Source organism: Motacilla alba, chromosome 20 (genome assembly GCF_015832195.1).
Source record: "Motacilla alba alba isolate MOTALB_02 chromosome 20, Motacilla_alba_V1.0_pri, whole genome shotgun sequence".
NCBI classification, from domain to species: Eukaryota; Metazoa; Chordata; class Aves; order Passeriformes; family Motacillidae; genus Motacilla; species Motacilla alba.
In genome coordinates, this window is record NC_052035.1 from 773,364 (window position 1) to 789,986 (window position 16,623).

Sequence of the window (16,623 nt, forward strand, 5' to 3'; positions counted from 1 at the left end):
ACAGGAGTTTTCCACTGGCCTTTAATTTGAGGCCTTTTGACAAATTCACCATTGAGCTCCTTGATTTGGATTGTTAATATATTTATTAATTAATTTTCTTCTTGTTCTCGTTTTTGAAATGAAACATGACTGCAGCCCCTGGGAACAGAGGTGGCAATGCTGGCCCAGGTGTATTTTGGGCAGTTGGAGAGTGCTATGCATGTTGTCACCCTGTCTACTTTCCTTTGACATGTCTCAGCTGCTTGTTGATGCTGGCTCAGAGCTGCAATTCAGAGACTGAGATTTGACTGGAAGCTTTCTTCAGGCCTCAGTGCTCTCCTTTTTCTGCCCTTGCCCTCTTGTGTGCACCAAGGTCTGTTCTCTATGGCTGTTCCTCTGGGCTCTGCCTGGGCAATTATTTGCCCAGGACACTTCACCATCTGTGTCCTTTGAGTGGTCCCCACAAGGTGAAAGCTGAGAGGGTCCAAGCCAGCATGAAAGTTGTGTCCTAAGAGTGCTGTAACTGAACTCCTCCCTCACCACTGCTGCTCTCCTCTGCTGGGGAGGGAATGACACTGAGGAGTCCACAGGAGTCAGTAAGGTGCATGGTGTTTGTTACTGGGACCCTTACAGCAGCAAGCCCCAGTCTCAGTTTCCCTCTGGAAGAGGCTGGATGAGAACTGTCTGCATATCTTTTCTTTGTAATTCCTGGTACAGAGAACTGACCTTACTAAGGAAGTGAAACAGCTTGATGTAGCAGGAAGGGAGTAGATGGGATAGATTTGTGCCTCCCTGTTGGCAGCACAGCCCAGAGCTGCACTCAGGGGTTTATTGAAGCAGCCAAGAGGGTTTTTTTCAGCAATTAGTTGAGAGCCAGAGTGCCCGTGGCCTCTGCTCCTCCTCCAGAGGGCAGAGCATCTAGTGCCATCGTGGTCTCCCAGTGTGGTCCTCCTGACACCTCCCTCAGAACTGTTGGTCAGTAACTAGACAGTGCTCTCTGAGCCTCTCTGCCTCGTGCTTTGCCTGTTCTGGGCCCAGAATGTGTCTCAGTGGTGTTCCCATCTCCTCCCTGCTCTACAGGTGGACCAGGAGGGAGCAGGCAGATTTCTACCGCACTGTCTCTTCCTTTGGGGTTATCTACGACCAAGAGAAAAAAATCTTTGACTGGACCCAGTTCCGAGCCATCTCTCGACTGGAGAAGAAGACAGATGAGAGCCTGGAGAAGTACTTCTACAGCTTTGTGGCCATGTGCAAGAATGTCTGTGGTCTCCCTTTATGGAAAGAGGATGGTGAGTGGAAATTGCATGGCCTATGGAGGGGTACTGGTAGGTCATGTAGAAGGGATCCCACTGCTTTCGTAGAGCAGGAGAGCAAGAGAGGAGCTTCAGAGACAGTTGGAAGCAGTGAGATGCCAGGCAGGCCGTGGGCTTGCAGCAGTCATGCATTTCTGGCTGTCTTGTCCCCACCATGTAGTGCCTCCCTGGCACAGTGGGAGGGTAGAGCAGCCATGTGGACTCCTGCCCCTGCTCTCACAAATCTCTTGGAGTTCTCACAGGAAATCACAACCAGTTTTATCCAAGACAGCAACCTCTACAGGTGAGAGACAAGTTGAGAAGCAGCACACACGAAGCACAGCTCCATGCTGGAGCTGGGGGTTGTTTGGTTGAGCTGTATTGCTGCTCTCCAAGCATCCCTCTGCTGCCGTTGGACAGAGTCCTTTCCATCTATGCCTGTGCTGAATGTGGAGCTCTGCTGCATGGTAAATGGAGTCTGGATCCACTGCAGGAGGCTTTGGAAGCCTGGCCAATACACAGGGCATTTGTTGTCTTTGAGTGCTCTGCAGGTCCTACATTGGCACTGGACAGGACATGACAGATGAAAAGCTCCTTGGAGGCTATTTAGGCACAAAGTGATTTGTTTCCAACAACAATAGAAAATATTTTGCCTCAGACCTGTCATGGAGTCTGGTCTTAGGCACAGTTCCTTGTGTGTGTGTGCGTGTGTATGTGTGTGTTTTGTGCCTCAGGCAGGTGTTCCTCATCAGAACAGCTGCATGAACTGCCCTTCCCTGACAATGAGCTGAAGGGCTACCAGAGGCTCAGAGTGCTGGGAGCCACTCTGCCTGCAGGTCCAGGCAGCTTCAGCACTGCTGGTGATGATGGAGCAGAGCTCAGACAAGACTCTAAAATCCTCTGCAGCTGGTCCCGCTCTTGATCCAGCTGCTCAAGTCAGGGGGTTTTACTCCCTGTGTCCATTTGGTGGGATATGACTGGAAGGTTACTGAGACTGGAAAAAGAGGCCTCAACAGTGGCTACGAGCACTGGCCTCACCTCACCTGCAGTATGAGCGAGGTTAAAACTCAGCTTGCTCGTCACTGCCTCTGTGGAACTCCTGCCAGCCCAAATAATGTGTCCTTGCCTTTGTTGTCCCTGTTGCAGGTCCTCCAGACCCTGACATCTACGTGGAGCCCATCACGGAGGAGCGTGCTGCCAGGACCCTGTACCGCATTGAGCTGCTGCGGAAGGTGCGCGAGCAGGTGCTCAAGTGCCCGCAGCTCCACGAGCGCCTCAAGCTGTGCCAGCCCAGCCTCTACCTGCCCGTGTGGTGGGAGTGTGGCAAACACGACCGGGATCTGCTGATCGGCACCGCCAAGCACGGCCTGAACCGCACTGACTACTACATCATGAATGACCCCCAGCTGTCTTTTTTAGATGCGTACAGAAACTATGCCCAGCATAAAAGAACAGGGCTCCCAGGCCCAGAAACCCTGTGCTGCCTTTACCAGTCTAACTCCAAACTCTACAGTTCCCCCATGTACAGCCAGATGGACCAGTCCTGTGAAACCCTGGAGAACGAAGCCGAGAGTCACATCAAGCTAGAAACTGTGGACAGCACCATGTCCCAGGCTGGGGGCAGCCCACTGGATGCAAACTGTGAAACATTCATGTCCGAAGTCCGGGACATCATTTCCAGTAACTATGACGAGAGCTCGCTGCCGGACTCACTGGTGTGCATGATGTACGATGAGAAGGCCTGTCCCAGCGAGCAGAGCTCCCTTGCCAGGGACAGCCCAAGCTGCACAGATGTCGGAAGCAGCGTCGCCAAAATCTCTGAGGGCAAGCTGGAGGGGGATGAGGATCCGTCCAGCTGCGATGCATATGCCATGAGAGAGGCTCCCTTCCTAGAGGGTTTGCAGGTGGGCTCTGACCAAATGGACAATCAGAATGAGGAAGCTGAGCCTTCACCTTCTACTCCAGAGAGCAATCCTTCACAGAGTGCCCCAGCCAAACTCACCAAATGCTTGGAACAGAAAGGAGCACTTGCCAACCCGGCGGCAGGGCTGCCTGAGCACGGCACCATGGAAAGGGTCCTAAGTGTGGGCCTCTACAGTCCCAGTCTCCATAACTATGAACTAAAGGTTCCTCCTGAGCAGGGGTTCATCAGTCTGCTGCAGGAGAAAAGATTGGAGGCAAAGTCGGGGCCAAGTCAGAGTCACAGTCACAGTGAGGAAGATGAGGAGGAAGAAGAGGACGATGATAACTCTGAGACAGCAGCAGATGCTGTGGAAGGCTTGAATGGTCCCAGGACCAGGGCTGATTTTGACCCCGAGGCTCATGAACTGGGGGGTGAGGAGCAGAGCTCTGGTCTCCCCACACCTGAGGACACTTGCCCAGAAGATGTGAATGGCGAGAGGGAGTCCCTGGGTCTGGGGGAGCCTGGGTCGGAGGTCAGGAAGGATTGTGGCTTGAATGAGGAGAGCACGCAGCAGCACTCACCGGGCCAGGTTCAAAGCCAGTCCTTCAGCCTGCCCACACCTCTGCCTCAGGGGAGGCCTCAGGGGGTAGAGGCCCCCTGTGTCAGCGGGGAGCCCTTGGGCCGAGATGCTAAGGGGCAGACAGGCTGCACAGAGACCCTGCACCCTGAGCCTCAGGGCATAAAGCAAGAAGAGTGTGAGAACAGAGATGACGGGGAGAAAGCCAGCAGCAACCGCAGTCAAGGTAATGTCCTGAGAACTCCCTCAGGTTGACAGTCACCTCTGGCTATGATGGGAGGGACCTGCTGTCCTCCCTGCAGAGCCAAACCTTGGGGTTGGCCAGCTCGTGGAGTGGCCTCCCATCTGTAGGATCTGAGGTCCCTTTAGCTGCTGCAACTGGGAACAAAAGGTGTTGTGGGCAGCAGCTGCCAGTAGAGCTAACCAGAACTCTTCACGCTGAGCCCCAGCAGCCCTTCTGCTAAGAGCATGCCATGGAATGCAGGATGCCTTTCCCTTTCTGGCACAGGACACTGCCTGTTGAGCAGGTCCCTTTGGAAAAGCATATGCCCTCCTTCTCGCCCACCTGGGAATGGCCACACATGGGGGCTACTCCAAATTCAAGCCCCCCAAATACAGCTCAGGGGAATGATGGTCCTTCCTGAGCAGCTTGATCCAAATCCTGGACCACCCTGCCCTGGTCCAAGTCTGCTGCGTCTCTTGGAGACTTGGGGACTGTTTGGGACCTTTATGGAGCTAGCTGGGCATTGGGGTGGGAGTGTGTAAGGAGATACTCCCCACCTCTAGACAGGAAGAAAGGCAGGGTGGTTTTGGGCTCTATTCTCCCTTGCTTTTTTAGAAGGTCCAGAGAAGTACTTGGAGGAAGAGAACAAAAATTCTGCCTCTGTTCTGCCTGGGGAGATTGATGATCTTCAGGATGCCCGGGCACCGACCATTGCCCAGCTGCTGCAGGAGAAGACGCTTTACTCCTTCTCTGAGTGGCCTAAGGTGAGGTTAAAATGAACACAGTTTGTATCAAAGTGTTTCTGGGTAGCCCTCGCCAGCAGTAGCTCACACAGCTCTGGCTCTGCCTCCTGCTCCTCTGCACACCCCATTGGATGCTCTGGCCGAGGTGCTCTTCCCAAGCACCTGTGCTGTGGAGATGCTTGCCCCCAAAGCAGTTCCCTGCTGAGCTGAGATCACCCAGGCTGGGCTTGACTTTAATCCTGAGCTCTCGTACATGGGTCACTCATTCCAGTTTTAGCTTGCCACCATCCAATTCTGTTTGCCAGGACCGTGTGATCATCAACCGCATTGACAACATCTGCCACGCCATCCTGAAGGGCAAGTGGCCTTCCTCCAGCCAGCAATTTGAGGCACAGAGCCTTCTGACAGCTCCCACCATGGCCAGCAACATCGGCAGCAGGAGCAGCTTTACCGAGTCAGAAGCCCCCGATCCCACCTTCAATAATGGGGGCTTGATGTCACGGGTACAAAAGGTGAGGGGGGCTCTCAGGCAGTGAAAGGCTCAGGACTCTGGGGTGAGACGTTGCCCAGAAGTACCTCAGGAGTTTCCCAAGTGAGGCCCCTTGGTGCCAGTTGAGGTGTATAACACATGGCTTAAGTCACTTGGTCCCCTGGTGATAGCTCCTGGAGGGTGCCCTGTGCTCTCAGCCCTGCTGCCCTCCTTGGAAGGCAGCTGCTGTTGGCAGCTCCGCAGCTTCTGTGGCTCTAAATATGCTTCCAGAGTCAACACTGGAGTGCCTGACATGGTCAAAGGGGACATCTCACTGGTATCCCAAAGGAAGGAGTGCAAGGAGCACTGCCCTGTAAAGTCCCTAGCTCCCAAGTCCCATTGCCCCAGTCCCCAACAGTCACATTGGACAGACAGGAGCTGGTGGCCTGGGGCCCCAGCAGGTGGCAGAGCAGCCATGGTTATAGCGCCTTGGGATGTCTGAGCGTGTACAAGGGTGCTTCTGCATCAACCTCGCACAGGGAAAGAGATGCAATATGCCCAGGGAAAGGACATCCCTCAGGGCTCCTTGGAGAGGCAGAGATGACCATTTGCTCAGTGCTGGTGTGAGGAGCTGTGGTCCCTGGGCAGGGCAGGAGCAGCTGTAACCTTCTGTGGCTTTGGTACACACAGGAAGGTTTCCTGAGCCCTGCCCTTGCAAAAGATGAGCGGAAGCACAGGAGACCCTATGAATTCGAGATGGAGAGAGATGCCAAACAGAGGAGCCTGGAGCAGCTGGCAGCAGCCCATGTCCATCCACCCATTGTGCTGAACGGCTGGCGCGAGGCAGCGGTGGACTTGTCCAGAGGCTCTGATGGGTCCCCAGGGAACTCCTCTCCTTTCCCCCTGAACACACACATGCCCAAACTGGGGACCGTGAATGCCCTCCAGAGCTCCCTGGGCATGGATTTGTCTGGCATCCTACAGGCAGGGTTAATCCATCCTGTCACTGGACAGATTGTAAATGGCAGCCTCCGAAGAGATGATGCTGCCATGAGGAGGAGACGGGGCAGGAGGAAAAATGTTGAAGGGATGGACCTTATCTTCTTGAAGGAGAGGCCTCTTCCAAACAGGCTGCAGGTGGGTTGATGCTCCCCCATTTCACATAAACCCAGTGGAGTCAGCAGTTTGTTTCATGGCCCGGCTCCCCCCTCCAAGCTCTGCTGCCCATGACACTGCACAGCTTCCTCCAGGACAGCTTGGTTTGTGCCGGACCAGGCAGGAGTAGATGCTACAGGGAGGAAGGGAAGTTATCCCTCTGGTTTTCAGCACTCTGGAGGGTTTGAATCCTTTTAAACATTATTAAAAGCAGCTGTCCCACCTCAGGGAATGTTTAGGTTTGGCGAAGATGAGGAAGACGAGATCCTACTATACCCTTTCTCCTTCTGTCCTGGGATCTGCTCAAAGAATGGAGCAAGACCAGTGTCCCTAGACCACTTTTAGGAGTGATCTGAGGGGAAGGTGGTCTTCCTGGTGATTGGAGTGTTTCCTTGTGAGGTCAGAAGCTTCTCTCAGCTCTCTCTGCCCTCCGTACCACCAGTGCTGGGGATGGAGTGGAAATGTAATGTGGTGGTGGGTGGTGATTTAAGGAAGAGGCACTGGGAGTATCTGGATTAGTCTGTGTGATGGGAGCAGATGACCTGCTTTGGGAGCTGTGCATCTCAGGGTGCACATGCATCATCACAGCTGCTGATGGGCTGTCCCTGTTCCTCCTTCCATGGCAGGACGTTCAAGAAGACCAGCCACAGCCCCCTCAGAACAGTCCCCTCCCTGATGGGCCAGTTGCTGCTACCTCAACTCCACAGCCAGTCCCAGCTGCAGGCAGCCAAGAGAAGGCTGTCCCAAATAAGAGTCTCCTTGACTGGCTCCGGCAGCAGTCTGACTACACACTCGATGTCCCCAGCTTTGGCACAGTAAGGGTGGCCTTCAGTGGCATGTGTGTGTGTGTGCCTACCTTGTGTGTTGACCTTTGTGTTATGTTTTTTTCTTGTAACATGGTTTGTGGTGTTCATTGGGGCTGTTCAAGGATTCATGACATGTTTGAGAGGTGAGCACTGTTCCCCTGTACAGCAAGAAAAAGCACTTGCTGCTGGAGAGCTCCTCTCCTTTCCCCCAGAACACAAACATGCCCAGACTGGGGACTGTCAGTACCCTCAGGGTTCCTTGGGCATGGACCTGTCTGGCATCTCCAGGAGCTGACCCTCTTACCCAAGGTCGGTTCTCCAGCTGCAGTGCATCTATCTGCCCAATGCACAATGTGTTCCAGAAGGGCCAGGGATGGATGGGGACAGAAATGAGAAAACGGATTTGAGGTGCTCAAGGTCTGTCTATGTTGTTCTTTTTCATCTGGGGTCATTATAGGCAGTGCTGTTGTACTAAATAAGGTTCCCAGGCAAGAGAAAACCTGCTCTCTTTAAGAGCCAGACCAAAGAGGCTGTGTTGGAGGCTGACAGGCTGTGGCCATGGATGTTCTCAGAAAGCAGTGGCTCAGAGTGAGGTGCACAGTCTGTCTGATTCTTCCTGCTCTCTCATAAACCTCCACCTCTTGGTTTCACAGGTTGGTTTGCTGCAGGTTACAGCTTATTTAGGCTGTTTGACCATGTGGTAGGCAGAGCACAGGCCATGAAACAGAGCAGGAAGAAATGTGGTGGTAAAACAGAAAAGACTCTGCATCTTGGTCCTGGAGGACCATGTGCCTGAGGCAGGGATTTCCTGGAGCTTGAAGTACAAGCAAGACACATTAGCGTTTTAAAGCTTGTTAGAGATGAGAGGTGAGGAGCCCAGCATTGGCTCAGCAGGATGGTGTTTGCTTTTCCAAGTCCAGAGACACATCCAGCTGTGTGCCCAGGGCCAGACTCACTGGAGCAGGTGTGGAAGTGCCTTCCCACTCCTTCCAAACACCCTTGCCTTCTGGGGAGGTACTGGAGCCTGCCCAGTCTGACCGTGCCTCTGGTGAAGCTCTTGCTCCCAGAAAGCCCTCAGTGCCCCAGGCCAGCCCTGCAGGATTTCTTCTGTCCGTGTAGGATGGAGAGAGGCTTTGGGGTACTGCAGTAGCTCAGTTCAAAGGATGAACTGCACTCAGGGTTTTTTTCTGACTCTCAGGAATCCGCGCTGTCCGAGTTGTTCATTATAATGCTCCGTCCCTGCAGGCACATCGACAGTGGGTGTTGCAGTGACTTGGCTGTAACTTTGTAGGTTGCAGTTCCAGAGGGCTCTGATCCCAAAGAAACATGGTGCAGCATCTCTGTGGTGAAAATAGCTGGTGAGAAGCAGGTGGCTTTATGAGAGTGACACAAGTGGCACACACAGACCTGTTCCCTCTTTACTGGCTGTATGCAGTGTCCTGTTTACAGATGCATGTATAAGAACCTGCAGTGTCAGGAGTGGAGGAGAGTTAGAAAGGGCTAGGGTGCTCTAAGTGGGATACACTGGAGACCCCTTTATATCTACAAAAATCAGTTTTGCTCATTTGAGAGCTGGTCCTGTGGCAGGGACCAGTTTGTGCTGCTGGTGCTGCTCCTGCACCAGCCTGCAGGGATTCCCTGTCCCTTGGGAGCCCATCCATGCTGCTCTCCTGCAGGGCTTGTAGCCAGCCAGGCTCATTAAGCCATCTAGTCTCATTAACATTGTCTTGTTTGCACTCCAGAATTTTTCAGACAAGCCCAAGCAGAGGAGGCAGCGCTGCAAGGACCCCAACAAACTGGACATTAGCTCTCTGACGGGAGAGGAGCGGGTGCCGGTGGTACATAAGGGTACCGGACGGCGGGTAAGCAAAGGCCTGTTCTGTGCTCTGCCCTCAGTGTCCCAAAATGCTTAGCAGACTTTGAGCTCGTCTGTGGGGGAGATTTAATCCAGAGAAGCCTATGGATGAGACAAAAGTCTGGAAGAGGTCTCTAATCTACATTATCCTCTGACACATGTATGCCTGGGGACATGCAGACCTGTGAAATAAGTGACTGTCTGTGTGAAGTAAGGGATGTGGGAGTGTCGTCCCTTGCCAGGGGGCACAGACCCTTCAGTGGCAATGGGATACAGCCTTTGGCTTTAGAGACACCCTCAGCACAGCCGTGTCATGTGCTTTCCATCCTGGATTGGATTGTTCCCCTTGAGTTCATTGCAATATGCCACAAATTGTAACATTGCCATGCAAATACCTTTGGTTTGTTCCTCCTTATGAGGTACAGGCTAGAGCACACCAATACCCATCCCACTGCTGGGCTTGTAGAAAGTCAAGGGTTAGAAGGGCTTTTTCTTGCTTTCTGAGCACAGAGCTTGGATTTATTTGTCTGCAGTTTAATCTCCAGGGCACTGAGGTTCACCTCTCTGAACAAGAAGGGGTGTTCAGGAGTACTTTGCACCGAAATTAGTTCTTAAACACACCCAGAAATGTACAAGGTCAGAAGGTGATGTGTCATTAATCACATCTAAAAGCAAAACTAAAGAGTGAGGCAGAAAGATTGTTTCAGCCACATCTGTGTTCCCCTTTGTTGCTCCCATGCTGGCCTTTTCTGAGTGAGCTGGGCTTTGCCAGTTCTAAATATGGCTTTTACAGAAGCTCTGTCCCCATCACTGGTCCCTGGGAGGGCAGTGGGCTGGGCCACAGAGGCTGAACCTGCCTTTTCTCCCTGAGCTGTGTGTCTGGAGGCAGCAGGCACACACCAACTCCTGCAGAAAGGCAAGTGTAGCAAGGCAAGAGTCTCCACCCCAGCCAAATTGCAGCCTGAAGCAAGAAGCTAGGGGAAGTATAATCATAATTTTTGTATTATTTTACATAATTCTCTCTGCAATAGAGGTTATCCTTCTGCTGTGTTTTATAGTTAGGGGGAGCCACGGCACCAGCATTGAAGGAATTGCCAAGGTGGCTTGATGCAAACTTGGAGTATGCTGTTGCAGCTGACTGGGCTGACATTGTTAAGCTTTCAGTAAGTTAGAGCTTTTGGAGAAATCTGTATCATGTCATCTTTTTTTTTCCCCTCCCCATCCCCACAACCTTTCTCCAGTGAGGATCTGGGAGCTGCAAGGCAGGCCCTGGGCTGGGTGTGTGGGAGGGGATGGCTGCCAAGTGGGAGGTTGGGCCATGCCACCACCAGCCCCGTGGCCATGCCACAGAGAGTTGGCCAGCACCCCAGGAGCAGGGCTCAGTGTGCCTGGCTGCAGAGCCTTGGGATGCTTAGGGTAGCATGGGCAAGAGGAATGCCCTAGGAGCTGGACGGAAGGGTGTGGACAAAACATTCTCATGGGTCAAATTTTCAAAAACACCTCTAGTTGATACTTTTCATCAGCTCCTGTGAGCTCTGCCTGCGCAGCCACGGACCCACTGAAGGCCCCACAGGTCACCAGGCCTGAAGGGTCAGGCACAGGCAGCGAGAGGAGCAGGACAGAGTCTCCTGCGCCACATTCATCCACCCTGTGCATCCACCAATCCCTGTCCTGCTGTGTGGCAGAGCCTGTGGAGGAGCGCTCTCCCCTCTGCAGCACTGCCAGATCGTCCTGCCCTGCCCCACGGGCTGGGCTGATCCAGACTTCTCCCTGCAGTCCCTCTCACCTGCTGCCTGGTTTTGGGCTGCAATGGTTTGTGTGACAACCTTGCAGAGGGCTGGAGGGTGAATCTGTTGGTGAATCTTGGAGGTTTGTACTGCTCTCAAATTGGTTTTTCCTTAGCACTGGAGATTTGGCATGGTCTGCCCCACTGCCCAGGAAATGGCTCCATGTCCAGGCTGGCATCAGGGCCCCATCTCTGCAGCCAGCCCCGGGTGAGCTGACAGCGCTTCCTTCCCATGATTTGAGGGGACAATCCCTTTGCCACAGAAACCACTGTGTGCCTGGCACTGCCTGGGCACCTCTCCTGTGCCCTGCTCCAATGGCTGCATCCCATGATCATTCCCACCCCATGGACACTGAGCTTTCGGAGAATGCACACCCATCCTGGTAGGGGAGGGATGCAGAAGGATGGCCAGCGGCTCTGGGCACTCAGGCCAGCAGGAGCTGGGGCTGGCTGCCCCACAAAGCCCGGGGACACTCATGGCCCTGTGTAACTTCTCCCACATGCCAGTGGGAGATGCTCCCAGAAGGTTCTCCTTCCTTGGGCAGGTGCTGTGCTGAGCAGACTGCCAGCCACATGTAATTCATGTTTCTGCACTACAGGTGTCAACACGAAATACTTTTCCTACCTAAATTTATTATTCAAAATGGGTCAAAGAGTGGTGATATTGATACCCAAGGGAACCACAGAGGGAAATGTTTAAATGTCTGTGTTGAGGATGCTGTGCTGTGGATCTCCCTGCACTGCTCTGTGTAACCAGATGGTCTTGCCCACTTCTGGCTGCTGAGTTTTGGTCCCATGTCTCTTCTGTCAGAAGACATTTTTGAATGCTCCCTGACATCTCTGTGAAGCTCTGACCAGGAACTCCTCAGACAGCATGCCCACTCTCTGTGCTATCCCATGAGCTTTGCTATCCTGCAGAGCATTGAAAATTTGGCCATTCCCATCTCAAAGAGGATTTTTTCACCTGTTGCTGAAGGCACAATTAGAGCTGGGCAGGGAGCTGAGTGGGCAGCTGACACCATGCTACCCTGGTGCTTCTCGCACTGTGAGCAGCTGGTGCTGAAGGCTGGGGTAAAAAACAGGGTAAAAACATGCTTCCTCCTCCCCTTCCTGAGCATTAGAGTACAGGATCCTGCCAGAGCAGAGCAAGGGTGTTTTGCATTTGGCAGCATCTCTTGGGGAAAAGTTGTGTGTACCTCTCAAATTCCATATCATGTAGGCAAATATTTCTGTGCTAACACCATCTGGGACACAGATGTGGGCATGGACAGGCCAGATTCCCTTTGCTGCATTAGTAACTGTCGGGTGTTCTCTGTTACGTCTCATTTTCAGGGCTACTTACCTGAAAACAAATTCAATCGCATCCTCACCGAGCCTGTGCTCCGGGACACTGGGCCGCGCCGGAGAGGAAGGAGGCCCCGGAATGAACTCCTTAAAGGCCCTGGTGTTGTAGCAGATTCTTCTTCTGGAATGGGACCACTGTTCATGAACGGACTAATTGCAGGGATGGATCTAGTGGGACTTCAGAACATGAGAAATATGCAAGGGATCCCTCTGACCGGGCTGGTTGGGTTTCCTGCTGGCTTTGCAGCAGTGCCCTCTGGTGAGGATGTGAAGAGCACCCTGAGCATGCTGCCCATGATGCTCCCGGGCATGGCAACCGTACCCCAGATGTTCGGTGTGGGAGGACTCCTCAACTCCCCGATGACGACAACTTGCACCGCGACTGCTCCAACTTCGTTAACAAGCACAACGAAAGGTGGCACAGGCAGCGCCGAGAAAGCCAATGAGGAGAAACAGGGCAGCCAGGATGGGAAAAAGGAACCTCTCGCTGAAGATAAGCCTGGTCCTAGTTCATTTTCTAATCAGACAGAATCCGCAATAACTACCAGTAGTCCTGTAGCTTTTAACCCATTTCTTATCCCAGGGATGTCTCCTGGACTGATCTATCCCTCCATGTTCCTTTCCCCTGGCATCGGCATGGCGCTGCCTGGCATCCAGCAAACCAGGCACTCGGAGGCGGCAAACCTGGAGAGCCAGAAGCGGAAGAGGAAGAAAGCGAAAGGGGAATTGGCAAATCCAGAGCCAGAAACTGTCTCACTGCCGGAAAAAGAACCTGCAAACAGTCAAAACTGTGTGCAGCAGAGCCCACCAGCGGCGGCAGAGAAGGAGCAGGATGGACCAGCAGAGGAGGAGCGCCAAGCAGCTCACGATACCGATTAGACCTTTTGTTTCATTGAAAGAAAAACACAAAAAGATTGTGGCTTGTGAGTTTCTTATCCCATAAACTCTTTGTTACTTCCCCTCCCACCCTGCTCCACCTTCATAAACCTGTGTTTCCATGAGTAATACTATCTACCTAATTCCCTGTCAGAAAAAACTGGTGACATACTACATGTTAATAGTTGCAGGGTCTTGCCACTTTATTAGATAAACAGTGTTGTCTAGCTAGTATGGGAGGCACCGAATTCTCATTCTGTTTTTCCAGTCAATCATCCCAGCTGACAATAGCAAATCCAGTACTTGGTCACACCCCCGCAAATTGCTCACTCCTTTGAGAAGAAAAAGCAGCAAAAAAAACAAAAGCAAAAGAAAGAAAAGTGTTTATCTCTTGGTCTAACACACAGACAAGGGTATTTCTGTCTACAGCGACACTGAGCAAAAAAGCCTATATTTGGGCTAAAAGCACAGCTATAGTAAGTGCTAATGTGTATTTTTGATTTAAAGTATTTCCCTATTTTATCATGGTTACTAGAATAGTAGTATAGACAGAAGTATATAACTAATAATTGAAAAAGCATATATTCATTTCTTTGAAAGGAAAAGCATAACTGGTAGTGATATAATTTCTTGATCACCCCCACCTCAAAGGTTTGGACACAAACTGCAGAGAGTGAAAAACTGATGTAGACATTCTTTTGTGTTTTTTAAAACCAACGTTTGGTTTTATGTTATGTGGAATTTAGTTGCCCTTTCCTTGGTAGTTACAAGAACTTTCCAGCTTGAGCTGGAAAGGTTTTGCACACTTGCATGACTTTTCTGGGGTTACTGTATCTGTAGCAGCCAGTTCCTTCATCATTCTGCTTATATTCAGTTCTCCTCCCTGGCGTTAGTTCTCAGCTATGGCATTACAGGTGCTCTAAAGGTATTTTTTTCCAGCCATGAACAGACCACACCAATTTTAATGCTCTTATATGAACACTTAGGCTTTTTGAGTTTTTATATTTCCCACTGCTTACCCCAGAAGCGGCGTTCTTTCAGCAAACACGGAGAAGGCTGTAGGCCAGCTTCCCTCCTTGGGGAGTCCTCTGAGAAGGACTGTTGAGACTTTCAGAGCCTGAGTTTCTTACTTTCTAGTGGTGGACTGTGAAGAGATGACTTTGGCTTCTTCCCATTCCGTTTGCTGTTGAACAGTATTTCCAGTCCTCCAAATGATTTCAGCATCTGCATTTCAAATGGACGGGTTTTAATGCTGCTAGCCCCGCTCTCCAGCTCTGGGTACTGAGAGGCAACTCTCCTCCACAGGCAACTCTTCTGATTTCTCCTTCCCCTCACTCCTTTAATTCTTCTTTCTCTTGGGGTTGTTCTTACTTGCAGCTCATGGTCTGAGAATTGAATAAAGCCACAGTGGTGCAGCAGTGAGTGAAGGGCAGGTGGGGAGGGAGTTGGAGTGTGCTACTCATCAGTTTCACACTTGGTTGTCACAATTTACTGTATTTTTTACTTTTTTTTTTCTGTTGCAGTTTTGCTAATTTATCAGATGGTCCAAATGTTTTGACATAACTATTTCAGTTTGCATTATTTATTTATGATGCTTTTTGTCATTGTCTTTTATACATTTGGGATTATAAATTATGTACATGTTAAAATTAGCATCTCAAAGAAGTCTGTTACCCGTGGTCAAAAAAACAGTTGGTTTATATTTTCGCAGAATTTATTCCCAGTTTACTGGATTGGATGATTTTTTAAAGGATTTAGCCAATCATAATGCAATCCTCCTCACCCCAGTAATTGTGTTCTACTTAATGACATTCTTGTAGCATAGATACTGTATCACTATCGACAGATTTCTTAGAAATGCTGCTATCTCTATTTAACTAACATTTTGTTCAGTTTTTGCCTCCAGTGGAAGCAGAAAGGGTTTTTTCAGCTGTTAAATCCAAAATCAATATAATTTATTTATGTAAAAAAAAAGTCACAATTGATATATTTTTGAACCTTTTAAGTACTAACTTTGTTTTTATTCAGTGGAAGAACATGTACTTGCCCTAAATCCTTAAAATACAAATGCTATAAAACTTCATATATCTTCAAAGCCTTACTGTGAATGGATACAGAAATCTCTTCCGAGTCCATTTCTTGTTATGGGATGATTTTTCCAGGGTTACATGCATAAGGAACAGGGTCTAAAGTGAAATTTATTTAATTAGCCAGCATGCTCTATACCTTGTTCTTCCTTAGCAGACATGTACGCTACGTCTCTGAGTGTTTAGGCTTCTCTTTGCTACTTTGTGACCCTTTTGCAACCCGGTATACTCTGTGGATTATTTAGACTGTAAGGCGTTAAGTGGCTGCTTCTTCTTTTCCATCGTATACCAAACAAACGCCAAATTTTCACTGGTTTTCATGGCTATTCACACACATACATCCTTCACGAAATGTGCTAACAAAATAAACTGACTGTGCTCTTGAACATGGATGAAAAGAAAAATATTTAAAAGTCAGATTTTTATTTTTTTAATTTAGTGACTAGATTATGCTTATCTTTCAGACTTGGGAGAGCCTTGCTACAGATGTATATAATTTTTTTCAGCAAATATATGTGAATGTTTAATTCACCTGACTCAGTGATAAACGTGACTTGCCTTTTTCTCAGCATGTCCCCATTGAGAAGCTGTTGAAAACAACGGCCTGGTCGCTGCTCCAGGCTGCTCCTGGTGCCCTGTGTGTTACTCTGCTGTGAGGGGCCGAGCCTGCAGCTCCCACAGCACCCTGGGTGAACTCGCCAGCCTGAGAGAACTCATGTTGCACATGGTTTGCAAGATGCCAGGAGCAGCCCAAGTTCCAGGGACAGTTTAAGCACAGAGGATGCACAAGGGCTCTCTGCTGACCCACTTTTTCTGCAAGGGTGGGTGGAAGCCCAGAGACCTCCCCAGTCATCACACACACCCCCACCCTCCAAGCAGTTACACCCCTTGGCATGTGCACAGCCCCTCCCAGCAGATGGTGTACTGGGGGTGCTGGGCTCCTCTCCCAGCACTTCCTGCACCTCCAAGTTTCGTGAAATGCTTGTCCTAAATCTCTGTGTAAGGATCTCAGTCTTTAGCAAAGCAGGCATTCATCAGTGTTTCATCAGACTGATGTGCAGGACCAGCTCCATTCTTCCAAGATCCAGGAAAAAAGACACAGAGTAAAACCAGTGGTTTTACTGCTCCAACTGCCCTGTGTAAGCGCCTTGTCCTGGTATTTTGTTGCTCCTTTGGGGAAGAAAAAGAGAAGAGTACCCTGCAGAAAAGACTGGCAGAATGGTAGTGTGAACTATTAATTTCCAGTTCCAGAGTCTATCTTTAAAATCTGGCTCCACACACTGCAGCCTTGCACCTCGGCATCCATAATGCAAGGATATTTGCTGGCAGAAGCTGCAGCAGGAGGGCCTTGGAGGAGCACGTGCTGGCTTTGGGCTGTCACATCAGTGGTGGCTGCTGTGTCTCTGTCTCTTCAGACAAGGTGTGCTACCTGCTGGTGGCAGTGAGTGGATGTGGTGGAGGACAGCTTGCTCCCTGTTGTGTTTTACAGGATACAAGTGCCCCTTCCCAGAGAGAGTGAGTAAAACAG

General features: G+C 50.7%; 1 protein-coding gene across 10 annotated transcripts in view; it reads left to right on the plus strand.

Annotated features, from left to right (window-relative positions):
* The window catches only part of CHD6 (chromodomain helicase DNA binding protein 6), a 110,511-nt gene extending 94,885 nt beyond the window's left edge, over positions 1–15,626 (plus strand). For 5 of the 10 annotated variants that reach the window (XM_038159427.1, XM_038159428.1, XM_038159430.1 and 2 more), the window contains 9 exons: positions 1,060–1,268; positions 2,418–3,977; positions 4,590–4,738; positions 5,023–5,229; positions 5,877–6,323; positions 6,968–7,156; positions 8,890–9,009; positions 10,061–10,165; positions 12,121–15,626. In XM_038159427.1, the coding sequence (XP_038015355.1) occupies positions 1,060–1,268; positions 2,418–3,977; positions 4,590–4,738; positions 5,023–5,229; positions 5,877–6,323; positions 6,968–7,156; positions 8,890–9,009; positions 10,061–10,165; positions 12,121–13,011 (3,877 nt within the window). In that variant the 3' untranslated portion in view covers positions 13,012–15,626. The remainder of the gene's footprint in view (positions 1–1,059; positions 1,269–2,417; positions 3,978–4,589; positions 4,739–5,022; positions 5,230–5,876; positions 6,324–6,967; positions 7,157–8,889; positions 9,010–10,060; positions 10,166–12,120) is intronic. The other 5 variants (XM_038159433.1, XM_038159437.1, XM_038159429.1 and 2 more) reach the window with 4 other exon arrangements.
* Positions 15,627–16,623: the final 997 nt, after the last annotated feature.